The 27,590-nt window shown below is 38.6% G+C and overlaps 1 protein-coding gene across 1 annotated transcript in view; it reads left to right on the top strand.

Moving 5' to 3' along the window:
* The window catches only part of vdrb (vitamin D receptor b), a 33,683-nt gene extending 12,117 nt beyond the window's left edge, over positions 1-21,566 (top strand). Inside the window, exons 2-9 of the mRNA XM_052130281.1 lie at positions 3,203-3,347; positions 3,512-3,642; positions 7,029-7,213; positions 7,473-7,572; positions 12,275-12,461; positions 13,262-13,413; positions 14,962-15,078; positions 15,187-21,566. Coding sequence (XP_051986241.1) covers positions 3,205-3,347; positions 3,512-3,642; positions 7,029-7,213; positions 7,473-7,572; positions 12,275-12,461; positions 13,262-13,413; positions 14,962-15,078; positions 15,187-15,440 — 1,269 coding nt within the window. The 5' untranslated portion in view covers positions 3,203-3,204 and the 3' untranslated portion in view covers positions 15,441-21,566. The remainder of the gene's footprint in view (positions 1-3,202; positions 3,348-3,511; positions 3,643-7,028; positions 7,214-7,472; positions 7,573-12,274; positions 12,462-13,261; positions 13,414-14,961; positions 15,079-15,186) is intronic.
* The last annotated feature ends 6,024 nt before the right edge of the window (positions 21,567-27,590 follow it).

The raw sequence follows: 27,590 nt of genomic DNA on the forward strand, positions 1-27,590 counted from the left end.
CAGTCTCGTCTTGTGCTCAAGACCGCAGAGGTTCCCTCAGAGTCTTCCACGGCTCTGCCGGGTTCTGCTCCGCCCCCAGAGTCTTCCACGGCTCTGCCGGGTTCTGCTCCGCCCCCAGAGTCTTCCACGGCTCTGCCGGGTTCTGCTCCGCCCCCAGAGTCTTCCACGGCTCTGCCAGCCTCTGCTCGCCCCTCAGAGCCCTCGCGGCCTCCGCCTCACGAGCCTCCCAAGGCTCCTCCTCCTAAGCCTCCCAGGGCTCTTCCTCTCGAGCCTCTCAGGGCTCCGTCCCTCAAGTCTTTCATGGCTCCACCCCTCAAGCCTCTCACGGCTTCGCCTCTCGAGTCTCTCAGGGCTCCTCCCCCTCTCAAGCCTCTCAGGGCTTCCCCTCTCGAGTCTCTCAGCGCTCCTCCTCCCCTCAAGCCTCTCAGGGCTTCGTCTCTCGAGTCTTCCAGGGCTTCTCCTCCTCCCGAGCCTCTCGGGGCTCCGTCTCTTGAGTCTTTCATGGCTCCCCCCTCGAGCCTCTCGAGCCTTCCAGGGCCCCACCTCTAGAGCCTCTCGAGTCTTCCACGACCTTTTTCCCCGAGCCTCTCACGGCTCTACTCCCAGAGACTCCAGAGCTTCCTAGGGCTCCGCCTCCCGAGTCTCCTACGGCTCCGCCTCCCGAGCCTCCTACGGCTCCGCCTCCCGAGCCTCCTACGGCTCCCCCTCCAGAGCCTCCCACGGCTCCACCTCCCGAGCCCCTCACGGCTCTGCTCCCAAAGACTCCAGAGCTTTCTATGGCTCCACCTCTCGGGCCTCCTACGGCTCTACCCCCCGAGACTACAGAGCCTGCCAGGTCATCGCCTCGGGGACCTCCCACGGCGCCACCTCCATTGGCTCCACCTCCTGAGCCTTTCAGGCCTTCGCCCCTAAAGCCTCCTTCGGCTCCACCTCCAGAGCCTTCCAGAACCCCACCTCCAGAGCCACCTACAGTGCCGCCTCTGACGGCACCGCCTTTCACGGCTCTTCCCTGGCCCCCTGACCCTGTCCGGTGGCCCCCTGATACTCTTCCTGTCCTGTGGCCTCTTCCCTGGCCTCCTGACCCTGTTCCTGTCCGGTGGTCACCTTCCAGACCCCCGGACCCAGTCCCTGTCCTCCAGTCGCCTTCCAGACCCCCTGACCCAGCCTCTGCCCTATGGCTGCCCCCTAGATCTCCCGACCACCCGCCTGTCCGCTATGTTCCCCCTGACCTTGCCTTGAAACTGCCCATTGACCCCATGGACTGTCTCATTTCCCTCTGTGCCCCTTGGACTGCCCTCAATTTTGTTTGTGTGTTTTGTGGGTTGTCTGTTCAGGGTTTTTTTTGTTTGTTGGGATCATCCTGCACTGCCTCCAGGGCCGTCAGGAGCCGTCCTATTCAGAGGGGGGAGTACTGTCACGAACCCCGCTCCTCTGCCCCATCCCCGCTTCGTCGCACACACACACACTCCCTCGACCTCACTCCCTCGCTCCGCCCCCTCAAGCTTTTCACGCTCTTTTTGCTCGCTCGAGCCCTCACGCCCACTTTGCTCCTACTCGCTCACATGCTCGTAGGCAATCTCCCATCCTCGAGTCCCTCATGCTTTTCCAGTCCCCCAGAACATTATGACCACCTGCACTCGCGTCATCTGCACTCCTGCACATTAGTTTCACCTGCACTCGTCTCATCACCTGTCATGGTTTACACCTGCACTCGCCCCATATATATCACTACCCTTTCGTCTCACGGTTGTTGGTTATTGTATTTAGTTTCCCGTGTCTTTGCCCCCGCTAGTCTCGTCTAGTTTTGATTCCCTCTTGAACTCCTCTTGATTACCCCCTTAGCTTGCCAGCTCCTCGTTCCCCTAGTACCCCTGACTACTCCCTTTGTAAGTTTACCCACCTCTCGATCCTGTTTACCCCGGCTTTGACCCTCGCTCCCCTCGACTACTCTCCCGGATTTGCCCCCTTTACTCCCTTTGATTCCCCGGCTTTTGACCCTACGCTACCCTGACCATTCTCCCTCTGGATTTTCCGTGCTGTACTTTTGTTTGCCTGCAAATAAACGCAGTTTTGATATACATTGTGACTGTCTCATCTTGTGTGTGTGTGTGCGGGTTACACCTGGAGACTGTGACAATAAATAAAACAATTAAGAAATGTTGGAACAATAGTAGTATCGAATAATTCATATAACAAAAGCACACAAAAAAAGAAGTTTAAAAATGTAGTTTTAAAATATAATTAATCTTTGTAAAACCTTTGTAAAAGTCAGATGGTGTAACCAACATGCAGAAAACCACACATAAAACAGAAATGACTACAGAAAAATAAATAATAAAAATCAGCCATTTTTCAATATTTTAGAAAAGGTACGTTTTGTTCAGGTCAAATGGACTAACCATAAGACAACTTCTTAATATTTGTGACTCAAAAATTAATATTTGTAAAAAATTAAAACTTAAAGATGCATGAATAGTATTGTAATTGCTTTAACTTGATGGGCACACCACTAGCAATTTTTTAAAAATATATATTTTTGTAAATAATACATTTCTATTAACTTGATAAATCTGTTTTATTCTAGATTTTCAACAGATTTCTCATTTTTGTCATCTCAGACAGTCTTATATGGGTCATCAACCCTTATGTTTTCTGTAATTACACAAACATGTATACAAAATTACACCAAAACATTCTGATGATAGCTTTAATGAGACATTGAAGCTCACAGCTGTTGGTTGTGATTTGGATGGTCACCTACAAGCACTCAAACCCTGCTTGTTTCTCTTTTACGGAGTGGTCCAGCCCGGTCCTGATAGCTAATTAATATTCTTCTTAATCACGGACACTCTTTATCGGTGCACATACATTAGTGATGCCCCCATTCTGTTTGTGATAGTGGCCCTTATGGCTTTAATCAGAATGATTTAGTGTTCTATTAAAGGACGGTTAATTATTCAACACTTGCAAAAGAACGTCAGTTATGATTTGTGGTTTTGTTATGCTGTCGGTCAATGCTGAAGTATTAGGGAATTTCCTTTTTTTCCCTCTGCTTTACAGTCTGTAGTTTTTCTCCTTCCCGTCATTGGTGCCGGCAAATGCATGTCTCTGTATATATGACACGATCTGTCTGTCTCTCTCTCTCTCTCTCTCTCTCTCTCTCTTTCTTTCTCTGTCTCTCCTCATCCTGTTTCTCCTACAGTGATGGAGTCAGCCGTTAGTACATCCACTGAAGTGCCAGATGAGTTTGACCGCAATGTTCCACGGATCTGTGGTGTGTGTGGAGATAAAGCCACTGGCTTTCATTTTAACGCAATGACCTGCGAGGGCTGCAAAGGCTTCTTCAGGTACACATATGTGCGCTCATACACTTTCTCTCATCCAATCTGGTATACACACATTTTAACTGATGTTCATTATAAGCATATTAACACATATTGTTTTTGACCAACGTGAGACTGTCAGACTATTTATAGTTCCTGTGCTGTTTATGTGGGCGTGTGTTCATTAGGCGCAGTATGAAGCGGAAGGCCAGTTTTACCTGTCCATTTAATGGAAGCTGCACCATCACTAAAGATAATCGTCGGCACTGCCAGTCCTGCAGACTCAAGCGTTGCCTGGATATTGGCATGATGAAGGAGTGTGAGTTACTAGCCAAAATAACACATTTCACACCACTGATCAGTGCGAGCCAAGATATCCTTCATTATATATATATCTTTATTTAATTGTAGTTTAAATTTGAATTTGAAATTTTTAACCATCAGAAGGGAAAGATTCTGTATGTAATGTTTTTTTGTTTTTTTTAAACACCAAAACACAAAGATTTTTTAATTAAAAAGGACACATAAGACAATGTTTTATGTTAACATTTATTGACTAAAACAACTGGGTTCGGGTTGTTAGAGATGGATGATGATGACAATGATATTGTGAGGGAACGCAAAACTTATTTCGAGGGAACACAAGACTTTTAGTGAGAGAATGCAAAACTATTTAAAAAAATAATATTCCCTCCCTATCCTCCGTAAACAACAATATTAAGAGCTAAATGTCCTCAAGTTTCATTTCACAATTCATTGGCAGTCTTCGTTTAGAGCAGCAGTTTTCAAAGTGTTGGGCAAGGTGCGGATAATAATAATTATTAATAAATGTTGAGAAAATCACAACGTAACATTTATTTTGTATTTTTTTGCACGTCAAATAGATAAAACCTAAAACCGATTTTTGTGTAGTACCCAATTGAATAAAACAACCCATGTGAATGCAAGCAATTCAGCAGAAAGATAACAAGATATGTATGTGGAATCACACATCTAAACGCATATATGTCTGCAGCAACTTTATTGTATTGATATTACTACTGGAAAGCAACTGCCAGCTGTGTTCTTCAGACTGATTCAATGACTATTGATTATAGTCAGTGATGCTATTCCAACATCTTAAACAGTGTTTCCCCATCCCTGGTCCTGGACACTGCACATTTTGGATGTTTGCTTTATTTGACACACCCAGCGTAGGTCATGCAGCCTCTACTAACAAGCTGATGAGTTGAAACATGATTGAGAAACACTGATCTAAACATATGATGAATAATGAGAGTACAATACACATTATCAGAGAAAGCTTGGTTGAAGTACATTTTTCTCATCTAATTTTTCATATCTCATTTATTATGTACTTTTTTGTACCTGTACTAAAATTAACACTTTAAGCTCGGATGGGCCTGCCGAGAAAAAAATTATTATCAAAATGTTATAACTAAAGTCTTGACCAACATTGAATAGGTATTGTTTTGAAGCTTTGAAGCTGTACTTTACAATGCATGTAGGCATTATGACCAAAACTAAACAAGTCCTTTGAAATTTGCAGACAAATCGGATGTATTCCATTTGGATAATTTATTAATAATTTTGCACTGCTCTGCGATTATTGTAATCAGTAAAAACATCAATCTAATCAAATAGCATTGTGTTATATGTCGTTGGAAAGCTCTCAAAGAGAAGAATTCAACCTATTTATTTTAGTCACATACAAAAATATACAGCTAAATATGTACATGTTACATGTAAAAAGGTGTTGCTTATATGCCACAATATTGTTTCACGAAAAATAAACTGAACATATAATATCACATATCAGTACTTTGAGGCATTTATCTTTAAAATGATCCCAATCACAACATAAACAGTTGTATTGATCATTATATAATCATATCATTCGATGTCTATATTTTTATCACGATATTCATTTCATACCATTATTGGGACAGAACTGCTTTCGCAATACACTAAATAAAAGGGATGATATGCTCTCCAATAATAAATTATTGTTGTATTTATTCTATAACCTTTTTGGGGGAATAGACACAGATGTTTTGGCGCACAGGCCTTCCTCAATGTGTCATCAAATTTACTCTCTTTTTAAATAAACAACTCTGTTGCAACATCATGTGATTTTTACATTTTCAATCATGATTTGTCACAAGATAGAATCAATTAGTGCTTAAAAGATCACCGGGTGCTAACAAAACATACCTACAATTAACATACAATACAAATCACGACCCAGATAGGCCACATGCAGAACTGAATTCCACATGGTTGTTTGACCTCGAAAAAGAATTAAACATTACATGTTTGTTTTCAAGTATACTCCAGAGGGTAAGCTACCTTTTAAAGTACACTCTGTTTAGGATTTAATCCAACATTAGGTGTGTGACCTCTGTTTGATAAATGTTTTGCCGATTTCATCCTCTTCGGCTGATGTTTTACTCCACTGAAATGTTTTCTTGTGACACTCCGCACTACAGCTCTGTAGGTGGCGGTAATGCACCATAAGATGGATTGCCAACCACAAATACATATCACAAGAAGAAGAAACACTTTCTTGCCAGTGACAGCACTATGGATCATGTATAAAATGTTTAATTAAATAGTACATAAATAAAGAACAATGGTGTTGATGTCGGAGTTGTTGTGTGCTGTCTTGTATGGCGCACAATGATATTAAATTAGCCAGATAGCTAGCTGCTAGCTAGTGGCTACTGAGCCTCATTGCATATTTCCATGACAGCAGGGCTACCTTCTAATACTTTCTAACAGCTGATTTCATGACAAGGATTTAGTTAGCTATTTGTATGTATAACTTTGCCAGACTGCTTGAGTATTTAGTGAGATGTACCTGATTTGATCGTCTAGATGTAGAACATAGGCTTCATTTTGAAAATTACTAAAACGTTTATCATCGATATCGAATTTTTTTCTTTCATTTTATCATTTAGCTCTAGCCACAACCAGAGGTGGAAGTCATCCAAATATGGACAGAGAGGATTGTTCCCTTTAATTACACATGGCCAACAGGAGATGGCGCCAAGCACATGACACTCAATGATGGCTCAAATGACAGAAAGGAACTGAACGAGATCTCTTTACTCATGCCTGCATACTTTGGAGAGAGAGCATACCTTTAGTCATTGTTGTCATGTAGTCATTTGCATGTGTAATTAGTTCTTAGTCTTATGTTTATTTTATTGGAGAGGCATTTGGACACATGGAGACATTTTTGGACACAAGGATAAACTCTTTTGTAATGCTATAACTTTTGATTGCTTTGTCGTATCAACACAAAAGTTTCAGGTGACATGATTGGGAACAAAAGCAGATTTTTAGAGCTACTTGATTTGCAGCCTAAGACATATAATGTCAGTTTAGAAAAATAATAAGAAGAAAAATTTTGGCTCAGCATTTTGGGATTTGTCAGCAGTTTCTTAAGCTGAGAGTCTCAGAATTTATGATCTTTTTTTTTTTGTCAAATTGTAAGCCTTTCTAAGCCTTTACTTTTGGGTATTCCACTGAAACTGGAAATCTAAAAAAAAAAAACAAACTCAGATCAGGTATAAGACTTTTAAAATCCCTGGTGTGGTGTGTACCAAACAGACATGAATGTGACGGTAATGTTGTGAATCCTCCAGAGTGACAAGGGTGACATTTCTTTCAATTGCAATCCACTGTCTCTATTTCCTTCAGTTATTCTGACGGATGAGGAAGTTCAGAGGAAGAAGGATCTGATCCAGAGGAGAAAGGACGAGGAGGCACATCGGGAGGCGCAGAAGCCCCGCCTCACAGAGGAGCAGCGCAACATTATCGACACACTGGTGGAGGCGCATCATAAAACCTACGATGATTCCTACTCAGACTTCTCACGCTTCAGAGTAAGCAACTAATCAGATTTTTCTCTATTCTATTATTTGTATATTTTTTTTATTCAGTTTTGAAGGTAAACTTTGTACTTTTATTGATTAAAAAATACTTCCTATCCTAGCTTAATATGCAGAGACAACTATAATTAAGCCACCTGTAACCTGATATAATTATAAGATGTTCTTGGATGTCTTTCTTAGACATTGATACATTGCTTATTTTTGCACCGTATGTGTGCTTGTGTTTGTGTGTGTGTGGGTTGTGTTGCAGCCTCCAGTTAGAGAGGGTCCAGTTACACGTAGTGCCAGCCGCGCTGCATCCCTTCATTCACTATCAGATGCCTCCTCAGACTCCTTTAGCCACTCTCCAGGTGACACACCCACCCACCCACACACATATAGATATAGAAACTAAACAAGTGCATACACACGCACACACATACACACACACACACACACACACTAACACTTAACCTCATCTGTTAGTAAATCACCCGTAAAGATTATTCTGAGAAATGTTTTTCAGCCCAGCGTGAGGCAGGGGGGGCATGCGTGTGTGTTTGTGTGTTAGGGTGTTGTGTTTCTTATCTGCACAGCAGGCTCCGTCCATCTCACCATGCCTGACGTCACAGGAGAGCCATTCTAATGACAATCAGTCTCACATGCACACAAATGTATACATGCAAACACACACATATTACTCATCCTGGAGACAGCAAGTTATTGACTTTATATGGCTACATATAGGAGTGTTTACTACCGGGGTGAGTGGTACCAAAATCATATATCTCGTGGTATGAGTACTTTCACGATAATTGTATCATAACATAATTATTATTTTCTTCTTCTAGAAATGTTGTGAAATAGATAAAGTCACTGCACTCTACCAGTTTTGAGTGCAAAAATTCATGGGCATTAACAATCTAAAGAGAAAATTAATTTAGTTTTCTCTCAAATAAAGGGAAACTGAAGTTTCAGCCTCAGAGCCTTCCTAAGTGTGTGTCTATTTAACTAGTGCCCCTGGTGTGGGCGTTGTCTTAAGCTTATTAATCAACCAGAACATCTTAGCTGAAGTATAGGGTGATCTGACACATCAGGCAGCTAGTGCCGTTCATAAGTCCGTATCACCATGTATGATCAAATAAAAAGTTACACAAACAGGATTAAATACAAGTCAATGCAATCATATAAGGCATAAACCCACAGTTAGTTTTCCCCACAATGGATCATTGTGTAAATGGATCAAAGTAAGGATCAGAGCATATTCAGAAACACTACACTACTGTTTCTACCGATACATTTTGGCATATGGATATGGTAAACTGACACATCAAGCAACCAATGCCATTCATATATTCAAATCACAACACAAAATTAAGTATAAAATTAAATCAATAGCAGAATGAAATGCAAATGAATATAACTATACAGCAATATAAAGTATAAGCATATTTCATTTTCTCTTAGAGAATTGGCTAGAGCATATTCAAGAATGCTTAAAGGTCAAAGTCCTCATTAAGGCCTAAAGGAGACATATACTTCAAGCAATACATCCAATAAGCTCATTGAAGTAATTTTTTTTACATTCCCTCATCTTCTGGAACTTTCTACCTTTTTAATTCCAATACAGGTTAACTGTTTTATGTTAGGATTATGCTCATGAAAACATCTAGCGATTGGAAATATTTTTTATTTAAAAAAGCTATGTGGCATCATCTGTTTTTGCCTATAGAGTTAAAAGAGTGTAGTGTTCGGCTTGAGGGTCAGATTTTTAAAATACAAACTGGGCAGGACTGTGACTAAAAATCTGCCCTGGAAAAATTCAGCCCAACCGGTCCACGCAAATGCATTTAACAATATAAATATTTTTCATGGAAATTTATATTTGACAGTAAAGCACTGAGTTTGGATGCAGATGTGAATTTACTGATGTTAACAATATTAAAATATATAAACAGTTCATTAGCACATAATTTATGTATTGCTATGTTTAAGCATACTGAAAGTAAGACTCCATTGCTGATATTTTTCTTGCATCAGGCTTTTAATTATCTAATTAGCTTTTCTTGGTTTGTTGAAACCAAGCTGCCAAAATGACTCGTTCTCTACTTTCTCCACATTGTGATGTCACACTGTGAGAGACATTTGCATCTGACTGCCTCCACAACAACATATCAATGCCTACTTTACCTTATCACTTCTGTAGGCCATCCAGTAGTGGTGAGCAGTGAGATGGCAAGTAAAGAGAGCAGGTCAGTCAAGCGCAGAGAGCCAATCATAACAGTGGCTGTTTACTGTCAAGTTTGAAAGGAGAAGCAGCACCAAAAGTGAACCGCAATGAACATCAAAATAATAAAAAAAAGAATCTGTCTCGCATAGCTCTATAACATGGGATCTATAGCAGCTTCAACTGGCCAAGAATCGCCCAGTTAGACAGGAAAATATGTAAAGTGATCAATCACAGTTGGTTTAGTCATAACGTGTCATTTAGGCATGGGGAAATCAGAGATATACCATTCCATAATAAAAGACATCATGGGGAAGTATATAATTTATGTAATGGCACACGAGTCTCCGCAAGCAATTGCACAAATGGGAAATTCACGGAAAATATACACAGTCTAAGTAAAACACAAAAAGTATTTCACAGACAAAGCTAAGTAGAATATGCTCATGGATATCTGCTTTACTTTTTGCTATGTGCCTCCAACAAACTCTATATAATAATAAATTATTTTAAGTCACTAAGATGGAAAACTTTGACAAATCCGGTGATTATTTCGCCCTCATAATTGCTCACTGTATCAACTCAGAACACGATTCTGTATCCGGACGGACTGACATAAAGTCCTGTGTGCTTCTACTCGTGGAAGTTCCATCAAGCCAGCCAATCTGATTTGCGCTGAGTTGATCGAGAAAGCATTTTCCAGTTTTGTGTGCTATTTGCTTCAGACAGTGGTATTAGTAAGATTATGGTAATCACAGGTAAAACCATGCTCCTCATTACCATGGTTCTATGTTGTTATGTCTTATTAGAAACTACGGAATTTGTATTCATGTAGAGACTATTAAAAAAATTGTGTGATAAAAGTGACTTGTATTCCCCTAATATACAATATTTAATATAATTATAATATAAGTAACATTTACAGTATTATAAATGTATACAATATTTCTGGCAAAAAACAAAATTTCTGCATTTGGTGTTATGACAGTAACTGCAACGTAAATTTCTATAAGTTTGGTGATGTGTGGATTGAAAAGCCTTGTAATTACTGTTCTGCATTGCGCAATGTTTTCCTCTTTAGCTGGACACTGCGGTTTAGAATGTCTAGGCTGTGTAAACTGGGTTCAACGAGCTTCAGCACGGAGCCTTTAAGGTTTCCATATCTCGCATTGTGTTCACCACTAAACTGCATGGCGCGAGCACAGATCAGATTCGTCAGCACTACGCAGATGAGAGAAACCGGTTCCTCTCTGCAGCTGGCGGATGCGCTGAGCATCACACTTTTGGAGTATTTGGCTTTTGGTGCATCCCATGCGCAGCGCTTAATAAATAAGAGTGAGCCACTTTTGTACTCGCAACAGTTGAAAATACAGTCGCAAAATGTGACCATTTAGTTGCATCAGCCCACTTCTCGATCGACCAGCCCACCAGGAAAAGTCCCAGAAAGAAGTCTCAATCCTTTCTGGGTCCCTTTTAGTTCTTCCATTTGACTAGTTTGGAACACATCATTTATGCTGATTTTTTCTTCATTAATGTGTCATTTATGTAAATAATATAAAGCAGTCTGGCACTCTTATAGCTGTGCAACTATATCTACTATCATGGTGGAAATGGTAAGCAGAAAATGTACCTATTGAAACATTTCTACTAGTAGTTGTCGTTATGGGATTTTCAAAGGCTGATGCCAATACCGAATATCTGGGGAGAAGAATGGTCGATATAATGTAATAAATACAAAATACAGGGTTGGGATTAATTAAAAAGTAAAGAATTGGCTCCCTTTATTTTATGTGTTGGCCTTTGAATACTGTTTACATGTCAGCATTTGGCAGATGCTTTTTATCCAAAGCGACTTACGGTGCACTTATTACAGGGACAATCCCCCTGGAGCAACCTGGAGTTAAGTGCCTTGCTCAAGGACACAATGGTGGTGGCTGTGGGGGATCAAACCACCAACCTTCTGCTTACTAGTTCAGTGCTTTAGCCCACTACTCCACCGCCACTCACACTATTGACCACACCCCACAGGATGTTTAATTGAAGTAACAGGAAATAAAAAACTAAATTCAACACAATCACATAAGAGGAATTTCATTATTTAATTCCAGTACATGTTTTGTGGCAGTGTGTAAATGCTTAATCTTAAATGTTTACTAATTATGGCTATTTATTCCCTGATAAAGTATATAATTGTATTTTCTCCAAAAATTAGACACGTTTTTTTTAAAACCCCAAATTAGGTGTTCTTGTAAGTATATAAGCCTGCTTCATGTTGTTTGCCTTCATTTTGAAGACTTTGGGGAACATTTATTTCTTTCACCATGGTCCATAAAATGAAAGATAATGTAATGAAATACATATAAATTAAATAAAATTTTTCAAATATTTATTATTTATAATATGTCACCATTTAGTTTCTGGAAATACCACTTATGTTGTGTATATAACGTTTATGGATAGTTCATACTGAAAAATTCAATTTATAAAAAAAAAACTACATTTACAGTAAATTGATGATTTTCTTGTACAGTATTTACTGAAGCGTTATGGCCTGGCTTACAGTATAATGGTCTATCACTCATTTATTTTATTGCATGGTATATACAAACAATCATACCACCCAGTCCTAGAATTTTCCATGCAAAACGACTACATTCAAAGAATGAATACATTCCCTATGATTTGTTAGCATCTGTTCAGAGTGTAAACCCCTCCAGTCACCATTCAGAAAATACTCGAGCTCCAATGTACCTGTTACATGGATTGTTATTTGTTATGTTGATGAGAACGAAGCATTAACAATTTTGTCTTTCTTTTCCTCTCTCCCTCTTTCTCCACATGTTTAGAGTCAGGAGATCGTAAGATGAATCTGAGTAATCTCTTGATGATGTATCAGGAGCAGGGTATGGGCTCCAGTCCTGACTCAAAGGAGGATGAGGGCTCTGGTCTCTCGATGCTTCCTCACCTGGCTGACCTGGTTTCCTACAGCATTCAGAAAGTCATCGGTTTTGCCAAGATGATACCTGGATTCAGGTAGTATTTAATGTGGGGGGGGATGTCACTTAAATAACATTTCCCAAGGTCATGGATAACTTGAAAATATCAAGGAAATTTTAAATTGTGTTTTCCAGACTTAGAAAAATCATGGACATTTATATTTTAATATACTTTTTTTTCTAGTTATGCTCTGTTTTAGATCATATTTTTTTAGATCATGCGCTAGATATTTGTTTGCAATTCACGGTAATGCTCGATTTGTGGACTCTCTCTCTCTCTCTCTAGTATTCTTTCCAGTTAACTGGCCCACAAAATAAGAATTATAAAAAATAAAAAAAAGAGCTGGAAAGTTCATGGAAATTGTGAAAGTGTGGGAAACCTGTTAAATTCATAGGGCCGAGACAAAGTTTTAATGAGTGCCTGAGCAAGTGTGCTATCCATTCCTTTTATCCATTTAGTGGCAAATAGGTTCCGGTTTGTGGAAAGTTCCTCCTTTTTTCCAACATTATTAAAAGCATATATTTAATTTCCTTAGGCACATAAAAATAGCTTTGACATTTTACACTGTCACACTCAATACATGTTTCTAGCCGCCTCTGTGTGTGTACTTCCATGTATTTACCAGCTCTCTCAGAATGTGTGTACATGCATATGCATCACAGCCTGCGTGTTGCTGTGGCAACCATAGGAGTTTCATGTTATCAGAACCTAATGCGCCCACTCCCTCTACATCTGCCATTCACAGAATCCATCATGAGCCAACGTTGATGTATGTTTGTGTGTGTGTGTGTGTGTGTGTGTGTGTGTGTGTATGTGTGTGTGTGTGTTCATTTCAGGGAGCTAACAGCTGAAGATCAGATTGCTTTGTTGAAGTCTAGTGCTATAGAAGTGATCATGCTGAGGTCCAACCAGTCTTTCAGTCTAGAAGACATGAGCTGGAGCTGCGGAGGACCAGATTTTAAATACTGTGTCAACGACGTCACAAAAGGTACACATAAACTCAAGCAGACAAGGGCATGCATTGTTTCCAAAACAGATAGTTATAACAGCTATGTCAAAGTCTACGTGAGACATATTTGGCAGGGGAGATTTTACTGCATTTATATCACGTCAGCAGTGGGTCTGATGATACACACTTTGTGAGATTGAACAGCAGGGTAAAGGTAAAGTGTGTAGTTTTCTTTGTAGAGCGGTAAGTGTTTGGGAAACCCATTTGCGCTATCAAAACATTGTTCTTTTTGGCCCTGAGATGCATTGTGGGTGATCCAATTGAAACGGGGCAACGCTAAAGATCTCCAAAATGTTTTGAGATTTGTCCACTTCAACCACATTCGAGGGTAGTCGATAGTGAACAAAAAGGGAAGTGAACACATTGGGCTTGTAATTTAAACGCTTATACATTAGAATGCATTTGAACAGCAGGAAAGTACTGCCTACTCGCCTGTCAATTAACCGATGCACTAAATTAAGAGTTTACACTTTGCAAGTTATGTACAACTTTAAAAGCAATTAAGTGTCCAACAGTCCGAAATTTAAAAAGGCAAATACATGTACATGCACAAGATCTTCACGGAACTTCTTGAGTATGCCTGATATCAACATGCATTGACACAGATGAAAATTGTGCATATTGAATTCAATTAATACAGGTACTCCAATAAAATAACTAAAAAGTCATGTTTCCACGTAGATTAAATGCAAGTAAAATTAAGAGAAACTACGTCAGATTTTAGCACTCTGTTTTTCATCTTTTGCAATTTATTTACATGCAGTTATACACTGACGTAACGAATTATGTATTTCTTAATGAAATCAGAGACCCTCCTCTCAAACTCAAGTGGTCGAATTTTATCCAGGTGTAAATGGTGTTTAGCTTGTCCACTTGTGATCACATCACCCAAAATGCATCTTAATACCTGTTGTAAACAAGGCTTTTGTTGGAGCATCATGTCCATCTCAACATACCAACAATACCCGTGTTTCCACTATCTGGCCAAATGAGAGCATGCTAGTGCATGCCAGAGCTTGTTGCATTCCCACTGTCGATTAACTATGGGCCAAAGAAGGCCAACTGGTGATTGAGATTTGTCAATGTCAAAGGCAGATTTTGGAGTCAGGTCTCACTTTCCACCAAGTAAAGACCAAAATCAGCAAACAAATGGCAGCTTCAGTCTCCACTATGTTCATTTTGAGGTCTAGCTAGTCTCCAGAGTCTGATAACTCAAATTGAGATTCCATCTTGTTTGTGAAACTGGCATGGTGTATGACATTTGTAATGGGTGGCATATTAAGGGGTGTTGTAGGGCAACACTGCAGGGCTATTGGCCCAATAGTGGAAATGCAGATCGATTTTGGTCTTGCGGCCCGAGGCTTGAGGCTATTCACCCCGGCTGACCAGTTGATTGCCCTGGCTCGCTCTGGCTTCATTGTGTAAAAGTGGCTATTTAATCAACCAGTGCTGTGAATTTGGGGACAACTTCTCTGTTAATTATACACCTAATGAAATCGTCTTGATTTTGTATGTGTGGCGGTGCAGCTGGACACACTCTGGAGCTGTTGGAGCCTCTAGTAAAGTTTCAAGTGGGGTTAAAGAAGCTCAGCCTACATGAGGAAGAGCATGTGCTGCTTATGGCCATCTGCCTGTTGTCTCCAGGTCAGCATCTCCCCTCTATTCACCAAACATTACAGACACATTGACTTTACAGACATGCCCTTGCTTGCAAACAGAAATCTAATTTTGCCTGTCTTTGTGTGATCATAGACCGGCCTGGTGTGCAGGACCATGAGCGAGTGGAGGTGTTGCAGGACAGGTTATCCGAGGTTCTGCAGGCATACATCCGCACAAATCACCCAGGGGGTCGTCTGCTATACGCAAAGATGATTCAGAAGCTGGCCGACCTCCGCAGCCTAAACGAAGAACACTCCAAGCAGTACCGCTCACTCTCTTTCCAACCTGAACACAGCATGCAGCTGACACCTCTCGTGCTGGAAGTGTTCGGTGGGCAGGTCACCTAGCAATTGCCCACAAGTCGAGACAAGAAGCGTGGGTCAGATGGTGTGCAGGTGGATTGATAACCCATACAGAGTTTCCAGGACGAAGTTTATGAGTGCTTGAGGGTGTGTGTGTGTGTATGTAAGTCTATCCCCTTATTGCTTACAGATCGGCTAGCGAGTGCCATAGATGTTTCCATTTTCTTGTTTTATGTAAGGACATTTTTACAAGAATGTAGTATGGTCATGGTGTTTTTCACTGTGGTGACTAAATACAGTATATTTTACTGTATCCTCAATAGTCACCAGTATTACACTGCATGTGTTGTTCATTTACAGAATGAATGTGTTTGTGTGTGTGGTCCTGTTCTAAACCTCTGCATGGTCCCCAAAGCGCTGTCCACTACTGCTGATATCCTGTCTCTTCACCTCCTGCCTTTAAATGCACAGGGTTGACCGTACTAATGCAAGCACATAGCTCTAACTCACACCTCGCCTTGCCACTTAACCAATCAAATGGCAGCTGCGCCCCCCTCTCCTCTGCCTCTAAAGCTTTGAAAGGTTGCAAAATAGCTGTCTTTTCTACTGTTATTCGCCTGTGCTGTGATTGGGCAATTAACTGACGCCTGTTTAAAGTAGCCAGTGCTGCATTAGCACTCACTGCAAAGCTATTCTGTAAATAAGACTCAGTATCTATATTCTTAACTTCCTAAATCAGTGTAAATAGAGTTTGATATAAACTCACTTGTTGCATATGGTAGAATATAGCAGAGGGAGACCCTGCAGCCCTGGCTGGTTACAATAAATATGTAAACATATAAACTGCGATTATTGAAATATAGGAATTTAAACCATTATTTGTTTTTAAAAACTGAGAGCTTTACCTCCGTTCTTTACATTGTTGTGAATTCATCTTGGTAAATCCTTTAGGAGTATTTCCCTATAGGTTCCATATGTCTCTTTCCTTGTTATTTCTCTTTAGTCTCTCTTTATTGTGTTACTCATCTCTTGCATTCCATTAATTTCCTCTTTTTTCTTGTTTTTTTGACATTGTACTTTCTGATTAATCAGACTTTTATCCTTTTATAACCATTTTATTCTTTGTTAGTCAACACATTTGTTCTCACACAGCTGAGAAAATGCTTAATGCTGTTTATCATAAATTTGTTTTATTTAAAGCAAGTTTCAGACAGGTAGGAGTTTTACAGCTGTAATAGGGTGAACATAAATCATTTGGGTCATATTGCACCCCAAAATCAAAAGAAAAAAGTTAGGGCTGTCATATTATTAAAACAATTAATCACAAAAAATGTTTTAACGCATTACCAAAAAAGTAGGCCTATGTGTAAATATTAGGTTTGTCAATTTATATGGATGACACTTTAAACGTTTATTTGTGTGACTACTCGTCTTGCCAAAGTAGGCTAAACAGATTTTATGTTTCTCAAACTGGATCAAATGACAGGAAATGCAAATATGGAACTTACGCCTGCAATAATTCAATAATAAAACGGCAACAATTTCCTGCACTTAATGGATGTGTCTCAACTGGGTTTTCTAAGAATGGCGGCATTTCACTCGTGGATGATATTTCAATCATCATATTTGTTTAATCGCGTGTGTTAATGGGTTAAAGGGATAGTTCACCCAAAAATCAGCATTTTCTCATCCTCATGTCATCCCAGATGTGTATGACTTTCTTCTGCTGAACACAAACAAAGATTTTTAGAAAAATATCTCAGCTCTGTTGGTCCTTACAATGCAAGTGAATGGTGGCCAGAAACTTAAAGGTCCAAAAATCACAAAAGCAGCATAAAATTTAATCCATATGACAACAGTGGTTAAATCCATGTATTCAGAAGCGATATGATAGGTGTGGGTGAGAAACAGATCAATATTTAAGCCTTTACTATAAATCTTCACTTTCACTTCCACATTCTTAATTTGTTTTTGGGGATTCACATCCTTTGTGCATATCACTACTTATTAGCAGGGAGGAGAATTTATAGTAAAAAGGACTTATATAATGATATTTTTCTATCCCACACCTATCATATCACTTCTGAAGATATGGATTTAACCACTGGAGACGTATGAATTATTTATTATTTTTATGTTAACTTTGTATGCTTTTTGGAGCTTAAAATTTCTGGAGAATTTCAAGAATCTACAGAGCTGAGGTATTTTTTTAAAAATCTGTGTTTGTGTTTTGCAGAACAAAGAAAATCATACACATCTGATATGGCATGAGGGTGAGTAAATAATAAGAGAATTTTCATTTTTGGGTGAACTATCCCTTCAAATTCGACAGCTCTAAAACAATATATTTCCCCATATGTAATTAACATTTTTTTTATTTCCATTACTGTAATAAATATAATTCTGTAATTATAATCACAAATGTAAAAAAAAAATTGATTATTTTGGCAATATAGTAATGAAAATGTATTGTTTTTTTGTTTTGTTTTTCTTATTACAGTAATGAGAATTTGTCAAGGAAATGTGCTTAATTTTCAAAGTGCAAAACATGGCCCAAAATTTAGGCTTAATTTTCTTTAATTTTCTTATTATTTATGCAAAATATATACATTTTTCTTTTGAATTTAGGGCAAAATATGACCCGATCATGTTCTTGTCAAGTTACACACATTTAATAGTTTTGTCTGCCACATTCTCAAGGATTGACACTCGGGGTAATAGGACCCTATATTGTTCTCTCAATTTTTTATGGTGTCTCTAATAACAGAGTGCTTGATAATTTTCAATATTAATGTTGTTACCTTTAACAACTACAGTGTTACCTGTACATGGTACCTAGGTATTTTCAGTCATTTGTTGGCATTGGAAGTTTCTTCAAAGCATACTCTACGTTCAACATACTGTAACACAGCTCAGCACAATATTTTCATATGCTGGTTGTTATTATCTAAACAGTAATTAGAGACACCGATTACCATGTCAGGCATATTATAGAATTTTATGCATGCCTATGGACACTGTACTAAAATAACATTAGCCACTGCCTGTGTTGTGTCCATTAAACCAAACACGACTGCCTTCGCTTGACCTCAGCTTTTAGTTTAACTTATGCTTTTAAAATGTGCTAAATTCTTGGGTTTGGGACATTCTAGGGGGCGTTACAGCCAAAGTCCTTTTATCCACTGTGTTTGTGATATTTGTGAGACTTTTGTCAAGGGCTATCACAGAGCTAAAGTGACAGAGCCATATCTGCTACTTTGTATATCTCATTCACTCTGTTTCTCCATGAAACTCAACTTTAATCATGTCTGATTTGTACAGTATGAAGATTCTCCTCTGTCGGGGCTCAGGGTCATTAGACACACTTTTCTGTGGTATGACTTTGAAAGTTAATCCTAGCTAATGAAGATTGTCTTTAGGTGAGAGTGTGGTGTCAGAACTGGGTCGGTGATTTAATGATCATGTAAGCTGAATTTAACTACCTGGAAACTGTGTACGCTCGGTAGGGCAAGCGCAGTGTGTGTGTGTGTGTGTGTGTGTGTGTGTTTTGTTGTGTGTTTATGAAGCGAGGGAGGCGATGTATAGCATTTATCTATACACCAAGTATATTATAATATTACTGGGCATTGCATATTTGGCCCAGTCTAGATGAGTAGTGTGCGTATGTGTTAGAAAGAAAGTTATCGTTTCCTCAGAACATAGTTGTTATTACTAATAAATAATTTAGTCATGGCACTTAAGATTTAATGATATGGAAGGTTTGCTATAAATATATGTACAGTTGACGTATGACGTTTACATACACTTAGGTTGAAGTCATTAAAACTCTTTGGTTTTTTTTTACCACTCCACTGCTTTAATATTAGCAAACTATAGTTTTGGCAAGTTGTTTAGGACATCTACTTTGTGCATGAAACTAGTAATTTTTCCAACAATTGTTTACAGACAGATTGTTTCTCTTTTAATTGACTATATCACAATTCCAGTGGGTCAGAAGTTTACATACCCTAAGTTATCTGTGCCTTTAAGCAGCTTGGAAAATTCCAGAAAATTATCTCAAGCCTTTAGACAATTAGCCAATTAGCTTCTGATAGGAGTTGTACTGAATTGGAGGTGTACCTGTGGATGTATTTTAAGGCCTACCTTCAATCTCAGTGGGAAAATCAATTGACATCAGCCATGACCTCAGAAAAAAGAATTGTGGACCTCCACAAGTCTGGTTCATCCTTGGGAACAATTTCCAAATGCCTGAAAGTACCACGTTCATCTGTACAAACAATAGTAAGCAAGTATAAACACCATGGGACCACGCAACCATCATACTGCTCAGGATGGAGACACATTCTGTCTCCTAGAGATTAATGTAGTTTGGTGCGAAAAGTGCGAATCAATCCCAGAACAACAGCAAAGGACCTTGTGAAGATGCTGAAGGAAACAGGTAGACAAGTATCTATATCCACAGTAAAATGAGTCCTATATCAAACTAACCTAAAAGGCTGTTGAGCAAGGAAGAATCCAATGCTCCAAAACTGCCATAAAAAAGCCAGACTACAGTTTGCAAGTGCACATGGGGACAAAGATCTTTTTGGAGAAATGTCCTCTTGTCTATTTAAATAAAAAAGTAACTGTTTGTCCATAATGACCATCGTTATGTTTAGAGGAAAAAGGGTGATACTTGCAAGGGAAGAACACCATCTCAACCGTGAAGCATGGGGGTGGCAGCATCATGTTTTGGGGGTGCTTTGCTGCAGGAGGAACTGTGCACTTCACAAAATAGATGGCATTATAAGGAAGGAAATTTATGTGGCTATATTGAGTCATCTCAAGACATCAGCCAGGAAATTCAAGCTCAGTCGCAAATGGGTCTTCCAAATGGACAATGACCCCAAGCATTCCTCCAAAGTTGTGGTAAAATAACTTAACAACAACAAAGTCAAGTTATTGGAGTGGCCATCACAAAGCCCTGATCTCAATCCGATAGAAAATGTGTGGGCAGAACTGAAAAAGCATGTGCGAGCAAGGAGGCCTACAAACCTGACTAAGTTACACCTGTTCTGTCTGGAGGAATGGGCCAAAATTACAGCAACTTATTGTGAGAAGCTTGTGGAAGGCTACCCAAAACATTTGACCCAAGTTAAACAATTTAAAGTCTGCATGTAACGGAAGTTTCGACCGACTTCAGTATCGTGACTTATTTCTGATTGAAACTGATTATTGAACTAGAAAAAATATAGGCCAGATCTTGATTTTATCCATTGGGAATTGATTGGATAACGACAGATATTTCACAAACCCCAATTCAATTTCTGTCCATTTTTGAAGCGTTCAAGGGTGAATTGCCTCGAACACAACCGCAACCTCTCTGATATCCCTCCTTCTTTGAAATGCAAAAAAATCAAGCCATCGGGCACACAACCAGGGTATTTGGGGGACTGGGAAAAGGGTTTTGGGAGAGCCACAACCTAAAGCTCACCTCCTTGCATCTGTTTGTTATGCATCTTTTTTACTCGCTGTCAAAGCTCAAAGCAGACTGGCGGTTGGAGGGGAGTGGTTAAAGGATGTTCTGCTCAAGACGTTATCAGAGAAGGAATGTTATTCCAGAGGCGAAGCTAAAATAAGATTATGATTGAAGATTACGAAGACAATTTTTCTTTCTGTGGATTAACTTGCACGGATGAATTGTTCACCACAAGATTAGTAATGTGCGCTAACAAAGTAAATAGGGTCAATTTTGATTACATGCAGACTTTAAAAGGCAATGCCACCAAATACTAACAAAGAGTATGTAAACTTCTTACCCATTGGGAATTTGATTAAAGAAATAAAAGCTGAAATAAATAATTCTCTCTACTATTATTCTTACATTTCACATTCTTAAAATAAAGTAGTGATCCTAACTGACCTAAGACAGGGAAAGTTTTCTACGATTAAATGTCAGGAATTGTGAAAAACTGAGTTTAATTGTATTTGGCGAAGGTGTACAGTATGTAAACTTCTGACTTCAATTGTGTGTGTCTATATACAGATCATCCACAAAATTTAAACCACCTGCAGTTATCTGAGTTACCGTAGACTTTGTCAGTTCATACCCGTCTGGCCATTCTCTGTTGACCTCTCTCATCAACGAGGCGTTTCCATCTGCAGAACTGCCCCTCTCTAGATGTTTTTTTTTTTTTTGGCACCATTCTGAGTAAATTCTAGAGACTGTTGTGCGTGAAAATCCCAAGAGATCAGCAGTTACAGAAATACTCAAACCAGCCCACCTGGCATCAACAATCATGCCACGCTCCAAATCACTGAGATCACATGTTCTCCCCCATTCTGATGGTTGATGAACATTTACTGAAGCTCCTGACCCATATCTGCTTTATTTCATGACCTGCACTGCTGCCACATGATTGGCTGATTAGATAATTGCATGGATGAGTGTTGGTGCCATACGGGTTGGTTTGAGTATTTCTGTAACTGCTGATATCCTGGGATTTTCACACACAACAGTATCAAGAATTTACTCAGAATGGTGCCAAAAGCAAAAACATCCAGTGAGTGGCAGTTCTGTGGACGGAAATGTTTTTTACGGTCAAATTTTACAGTAACTCAGATAACTGTTCTGTAAAATTGTGGTGAGAAGAATATCATCTCAAAGTGCTATTCTGAGATGCAGGTTTGGCGCTATTTGGTGGCACAAGAGGGACCTTTACAAAATTTGGCAGGCGGTTTTAATGTTGTGGCTGAGATATATATATTATATCTTTGAGTATTACTTTAAAATAGTAAAAGGTTAAATATTTTCTTGTAGACTAGTTTTAATGTTCTGATATTAGTGTACATGTGGAGACACAGGGAAGAGAGTTGTGTGTATGTGGGCAGGTATGCAAAAGATAGCAACGGACGGTTGAATGCTAACCTCCTGCCCAGTGCAGGTGAATATATACTTTATTTTTTCTTTCACTTTTCTCTTGTTGCTCTTTTTGACTGCCTATTTTGTTGTCTTCATGCCTTCTCTCTATACTAAGCTGCTCAGTACTTTGAGGGTGTTAACGCAATTTTAAACTGGAAAACAAAGAAATCTTCCAGTTGCATTTTTGTAATCATACGCAACATATTTGTTTGTTTTGGTCTTATTTAGTGACGATATATTAAAGAATGATATCCCTGCAGCACTTAGCATACATATAGATCAAACAAACCATGATAACATGTCATTTGTAAACCGTTGCAAGAAATACATTATGCATGATGATGATGATGATGATGATGATGATGGTGAGAGATAAGATGACGATGAAAATTATGTTGGTCTCTTTTTTGAGTCCAAAATGTAACCATAACAAACTACCTCTCTGGGGAACAGACACATTTGATTTGTATTTTTTTAGGATTCATGTTTGTATTTATTGCTGTGCAGTGGCTCACATGGACAACCCAGTACCTCATATATGAATTACACTTAACAACAAAGACGCCTTAACAGCAGTTCTATCTGATTATTTTTTTGTTTTTGTTTTTTAAACTATTATTTTCTCTGTGTACAGTATTTGTATCCTTGGCTCTCTTCAACATGTTCAAACATACACACAAACAGACAGACAGATGAACACACATATGCATTCACAAAGAAAGCTGAGAGCTATTTAAGGCGTGGTCACTTCCATGATGGATGGTGTTCAGTTGCTGCTGGGATTGGTTGGCATTCTTAAGGCCCCTCCCCCCCTTCATTCTGACTGCTCAGTTGGGTTTTGCTGCTCCGCAAAAAATAATTACACAAATAAAACATGACCGAGCATGACCTTCTCTCTCTTTTCCAGTTTGTTAACGGTGATATTGTGTCAAATCGCTATTCTTTAGTGTCATCTACTCTACAAATCACACTTGCTTGAACGTTACCTCATACAAAAACACATATGCTCTACAGTCAATACCTCATGCTGGGTCAATCCTAAAACGTAGAGTCGATGATTAACGAGAAAATTGATGACCGATTCACCTTTAGAGACATGCTCTTTACCTCTCCTTTTCTGTCTGAGCACCATTGGACAGGAGTTCATTAGAAAGTTTGTGGCACTAAATGGAAGCACTTCTGTCTCTGAGCGAATGGCTACCATAAGAAAACTGTAAAACAAATGCTAGCTGTTTACAGGCTTACACTAGTAAGCCTGCTCACCAGGACAAAACCAGTTGAATAATACCATTCATGAAACTCAGTGGTTAAAAATTGCCTTTTTTTTTCTCTCTCTCTCTCTCTCTCTCTCTCTTTTCATCATAAAGTATTGTAAATTCATGTTCCTGATTTCATGTAATATTTGTCAAATGTTTTACAAATCAATAAAAGACTATAATAATGCAAGTTTTTGGCCTTGTTTTTATGAAATTTAGGTCTACTGTTTATTGCACGACTCTCAGGAATACTTGATTCTCGTTGGTCAATGGCAGTAATCTATTTACTATAGCTGTACTAGTGTCATCTCTTGAATCACTCGATGGTCTCTTTTCACATGATAACTTAAAAATAACACCAAGAAAAAGGCTATTTAATGCCCCCCTTTTTTTCTTTTTTGTAAGCGGCAATATATTAGGTTGGATGATGCGTACTGCATGACTTAATGCAGGGTTGGGGGAGTAACGGAACACAAATGAAACAGGATTACTGTTACATTCAAAAAGTATTTAGGTAACTATCTACACACTCTCACAGTGAAATCATTAGGATTCATACGACTTCTAAATTTGGCTCATCTGTATGAATTCGTACGACTTTCACTACAGCCAATGACGTTGCTGGACATCGTTTCCTTCTGATATGCAATTACTTGCTTCTGTCACACACAACAGAGTCCTATCATGTTTACGCACTCTACTGATTGGTTAGGTTTAGATAAGGGGTTTGGGTAAGGGTATAATGTTAATTAGCATGTCCTTAACTTCCACATTAGATATCCGGGCATTTGCACATGAAGAAATTGTACAAATGTATATGAACAAACTCGTATGAAACCATACAAAATTGCCAACTCATACAATATGTATGAGTTTTCAAGAGACTGGGTTGGTTACTTTTTATTTTTATTGTCATTTGTTTAATTTAATTTTGAGCCTGTTCAGTTGAAAAAACATTTAGGCCCACTGTGGGTTTTTGAAGTAAGTTTGGAGCAGCAGAAATAATTAAACTTGTGTAAACTGTCATGTAGAATTTAGCTTTATGCTAAGCTAAAATGCTATTTCTAACCCTTTTACATGCACAATTATACCAGACATGATTGTATTTTTCTATTAGGATCATCTTTGATAGATAATAAAAACATTTCCTATAGTGGAAAATCAAACATGCATACACAATTACAAGTATATATAGTTTGCCAATGTTATGCAGCTTGGTATATTTGCAAGACTAAAGGATGCTTATATGAGAAATGCTAGCCAATTTTGCCTGTAGCATCATGTAGAAAGCTACAAATAACACATTTTCTGCCTCACTACATAAACAGAATCCACATACGATCAGAAAAAGGTGTGTACAACATTGGAGCAGCAGAAATAGTTAACTGTGTTAATAGTCATGTAAACATTGCGTTTTTATGCTAAGCTAAAATGCATTTTCTTTTTCTTTTTTTCCTTTGTTTTCCTGTAAAATCATCTAATAATTTACTTGAGAAGCTGAGAATGTATTTATAATTAAGTGTATTTCGTCTGTATTGTCTTACTGTAAACCTACTGACAGATTTTTAGAACAATATTCACGTGTATATAGTCAAAAACCCTGAAAATCTGCAAGTGCTGAAGAAGTAATCCAAAGTATTTGATTACTGTTACTGACCTTGATTAATCTAACGGAATATGTCACAATTTACATTTTACACCACATATTCTGTAATCCATAGTGGAATACATTTTAAAAGTAACCCTCTCAACCCTGACTATATGTCAAGGTTCACTGTGTTTTTAAGAAAATCAGGTCATATTTAATAGAACACAGGTTTGACCTTACTGTTAACATGTGATCTATTTCAGTTATATATCAAACCATGCATTAATGTATCCTAATTATCTGAATTGAAATGAATGGCAAAGTTGTATGTCTGGACTTACTATATGGCACATGTATTTTTGAGATAGACATTGACAACAAATCATCAGAGATTAGATTATTAAATTATAGGCTATAGTACATAAGGTTGACTAATCAAATATATGTCCTATGTGTAAATCCATTCATTTGCAAAAGTATGTGAGATGACCACTTAGTTCATGTTCATAGGAAATAAAGGTTATGATCACTTTTTTATTTCTATGGTCACTAGATGGCGATATTCTACACACTGAGACAATAAGTCTGCACAATGAGGCATTGTGGTCTAAAAAGCTAAAGTTGTTGCTTCTCACAACAGCAAAAAGCATCCTTCTTGTGTTGAAAAGAGGAGATCTATTAGAGGATGTGTAGCTACTCAACCAGTATGTGCTGGATGAGAGCGGGGTTAGTACAAGTCAGTGAAATGTAAGAGTCACTTCACGTGTCTTATGGTAACTCAGACTTGTCAATCAGATTATGCATATTGGCTATACACATTCCATTTACACCTAGCTACATAAAAGTGTCTGAATAAATGTGCAAAACTAATATAAACCCAATCTAATATTCCTGCATTAAACTGAAGCTATATATCGTGATGATGCTAATGCCTGGCAGTGAAATCCTGCTATGTTTTCATAGATCATTTTGTTTTTACAATTTTGAGAGAGCTTCTGTTAAATGCTTTGTGGCTATTTCCATTTCTGAGACGTTTAAGGGAAAATGGTTCTTCCAAAATGTAAAATTCTCTCATCGTTTATTCAACCTCACCAGATGTGTATGACTTTCTTCTGCTGAACACAAACGAAGATTTTGGGAAGAAAATTTCAACTTGGTAGGTCCTTACAATGCAAGTGAATGGTGACCAACATTTTGAAGCTTCAAAAGGATATAAATGCAGCATGATAGTAAGACATAAGACTCCAGTGCTTAAATCCATATCTTCTGAAGCAATATGATAGGTTTGGGTGAGAAAGAGATCAATATTTAAGACCTTTTTTACTATCAATCTCCACTTTCACATTCTTTTGTTTTTGGCAAATTGCATTCTTCGTGCATAACACCACCTGCTGGGCAGTGAGGAGAATTTATAGTAAACAAGGACTCAAATATTGACCTGTTTCTCACACACAACTATCATATCACGTCTGCAGATATAAATGTAAGCACTGGAGTATTATGGATTACTTTTATGCTACCCCTATGTGCTTCTTGGAGCTTCACAATGTTGGTACCCATTCACTTGCATTGTGAGAACCTACATAGCTGAAATATTCTTCTAAAATGTAACTTTATTTGTGTTCAGCAGAAGAAATTAAGTCATTTAGCTTGAGAATGAGTAAATCATGACAGGATTTTCATTATTTTGTGAACTATCCCTTTAATTTTACATGTTCAGCAGAAGAAATTAAGTCATTTAGCATGAGGATGAGTAAATCATGACAGGATTTTCATTATTGTGTGAACTATCCCTTTAATTTGACATGTTTGGTCTGAACAACCTGATGCATTTTCATTTGTCTGAGTAGTAGATCTCCTCCTATATTGAGCACCTCTCAGATATCTAATACTGAACAGATGTGTTTTCCAGTTGCTTGTGTACCTTTGCATCATTGTGGTGAGAGTGCATGTGTGAAAGACTAAGAAGAGAATAGAGTTTATCAGGGTGCACAGTCACAGGACGATCATTAACTGAGCACAAGGTGATTTTCGTTGTCACGCAGGGGAGAGGAGATAAGAGGTGCCCTGTGCCACAGATGAGATGGTTGGCCATTACCCCAAATCCAGGAGGTGAAGGGGGGCATGTGAAGTTAATACATCAGAAAGAGTTCCTTTCTATCCCTGCAGCGGCCATGCTGTCACACGTGAGGCCTTCACACAAAAGAGCTTGATGATTTGGTTTGATGTCCAGGTTGGGTAGATTTCTTTTGAAATGTAATCTGATACAGACATCCTAAATCGAATAAAATACACATTCCAATCTGATTACTTTTCGATTACTTTTGTTCTACTTATTGCATGTTTTGATGGAAATCTAATTTCTCAATATATAATCACGTTATCCATGCAAAAGTAACTGTAATCTGATTATGCACATTTAAAAATGTAACCTTATAACAAGTACTTGA

Source organism: Xyrauchen texanus, chromosome 7, assembly GCF_025860055.1.
Source record: "Xyrauchen texanus isolate HMW12.3.18 chromosome 7, RBS_HiC_50CHRs, whole genome shotgun sequence".
Classification (NCBI taxonomy): Eukaryota; Metazoa; Chordata; class Actinopteri; order Cypriniformes; family Catostomidae; genus Xyrauchen; species Xyrauchen texanus.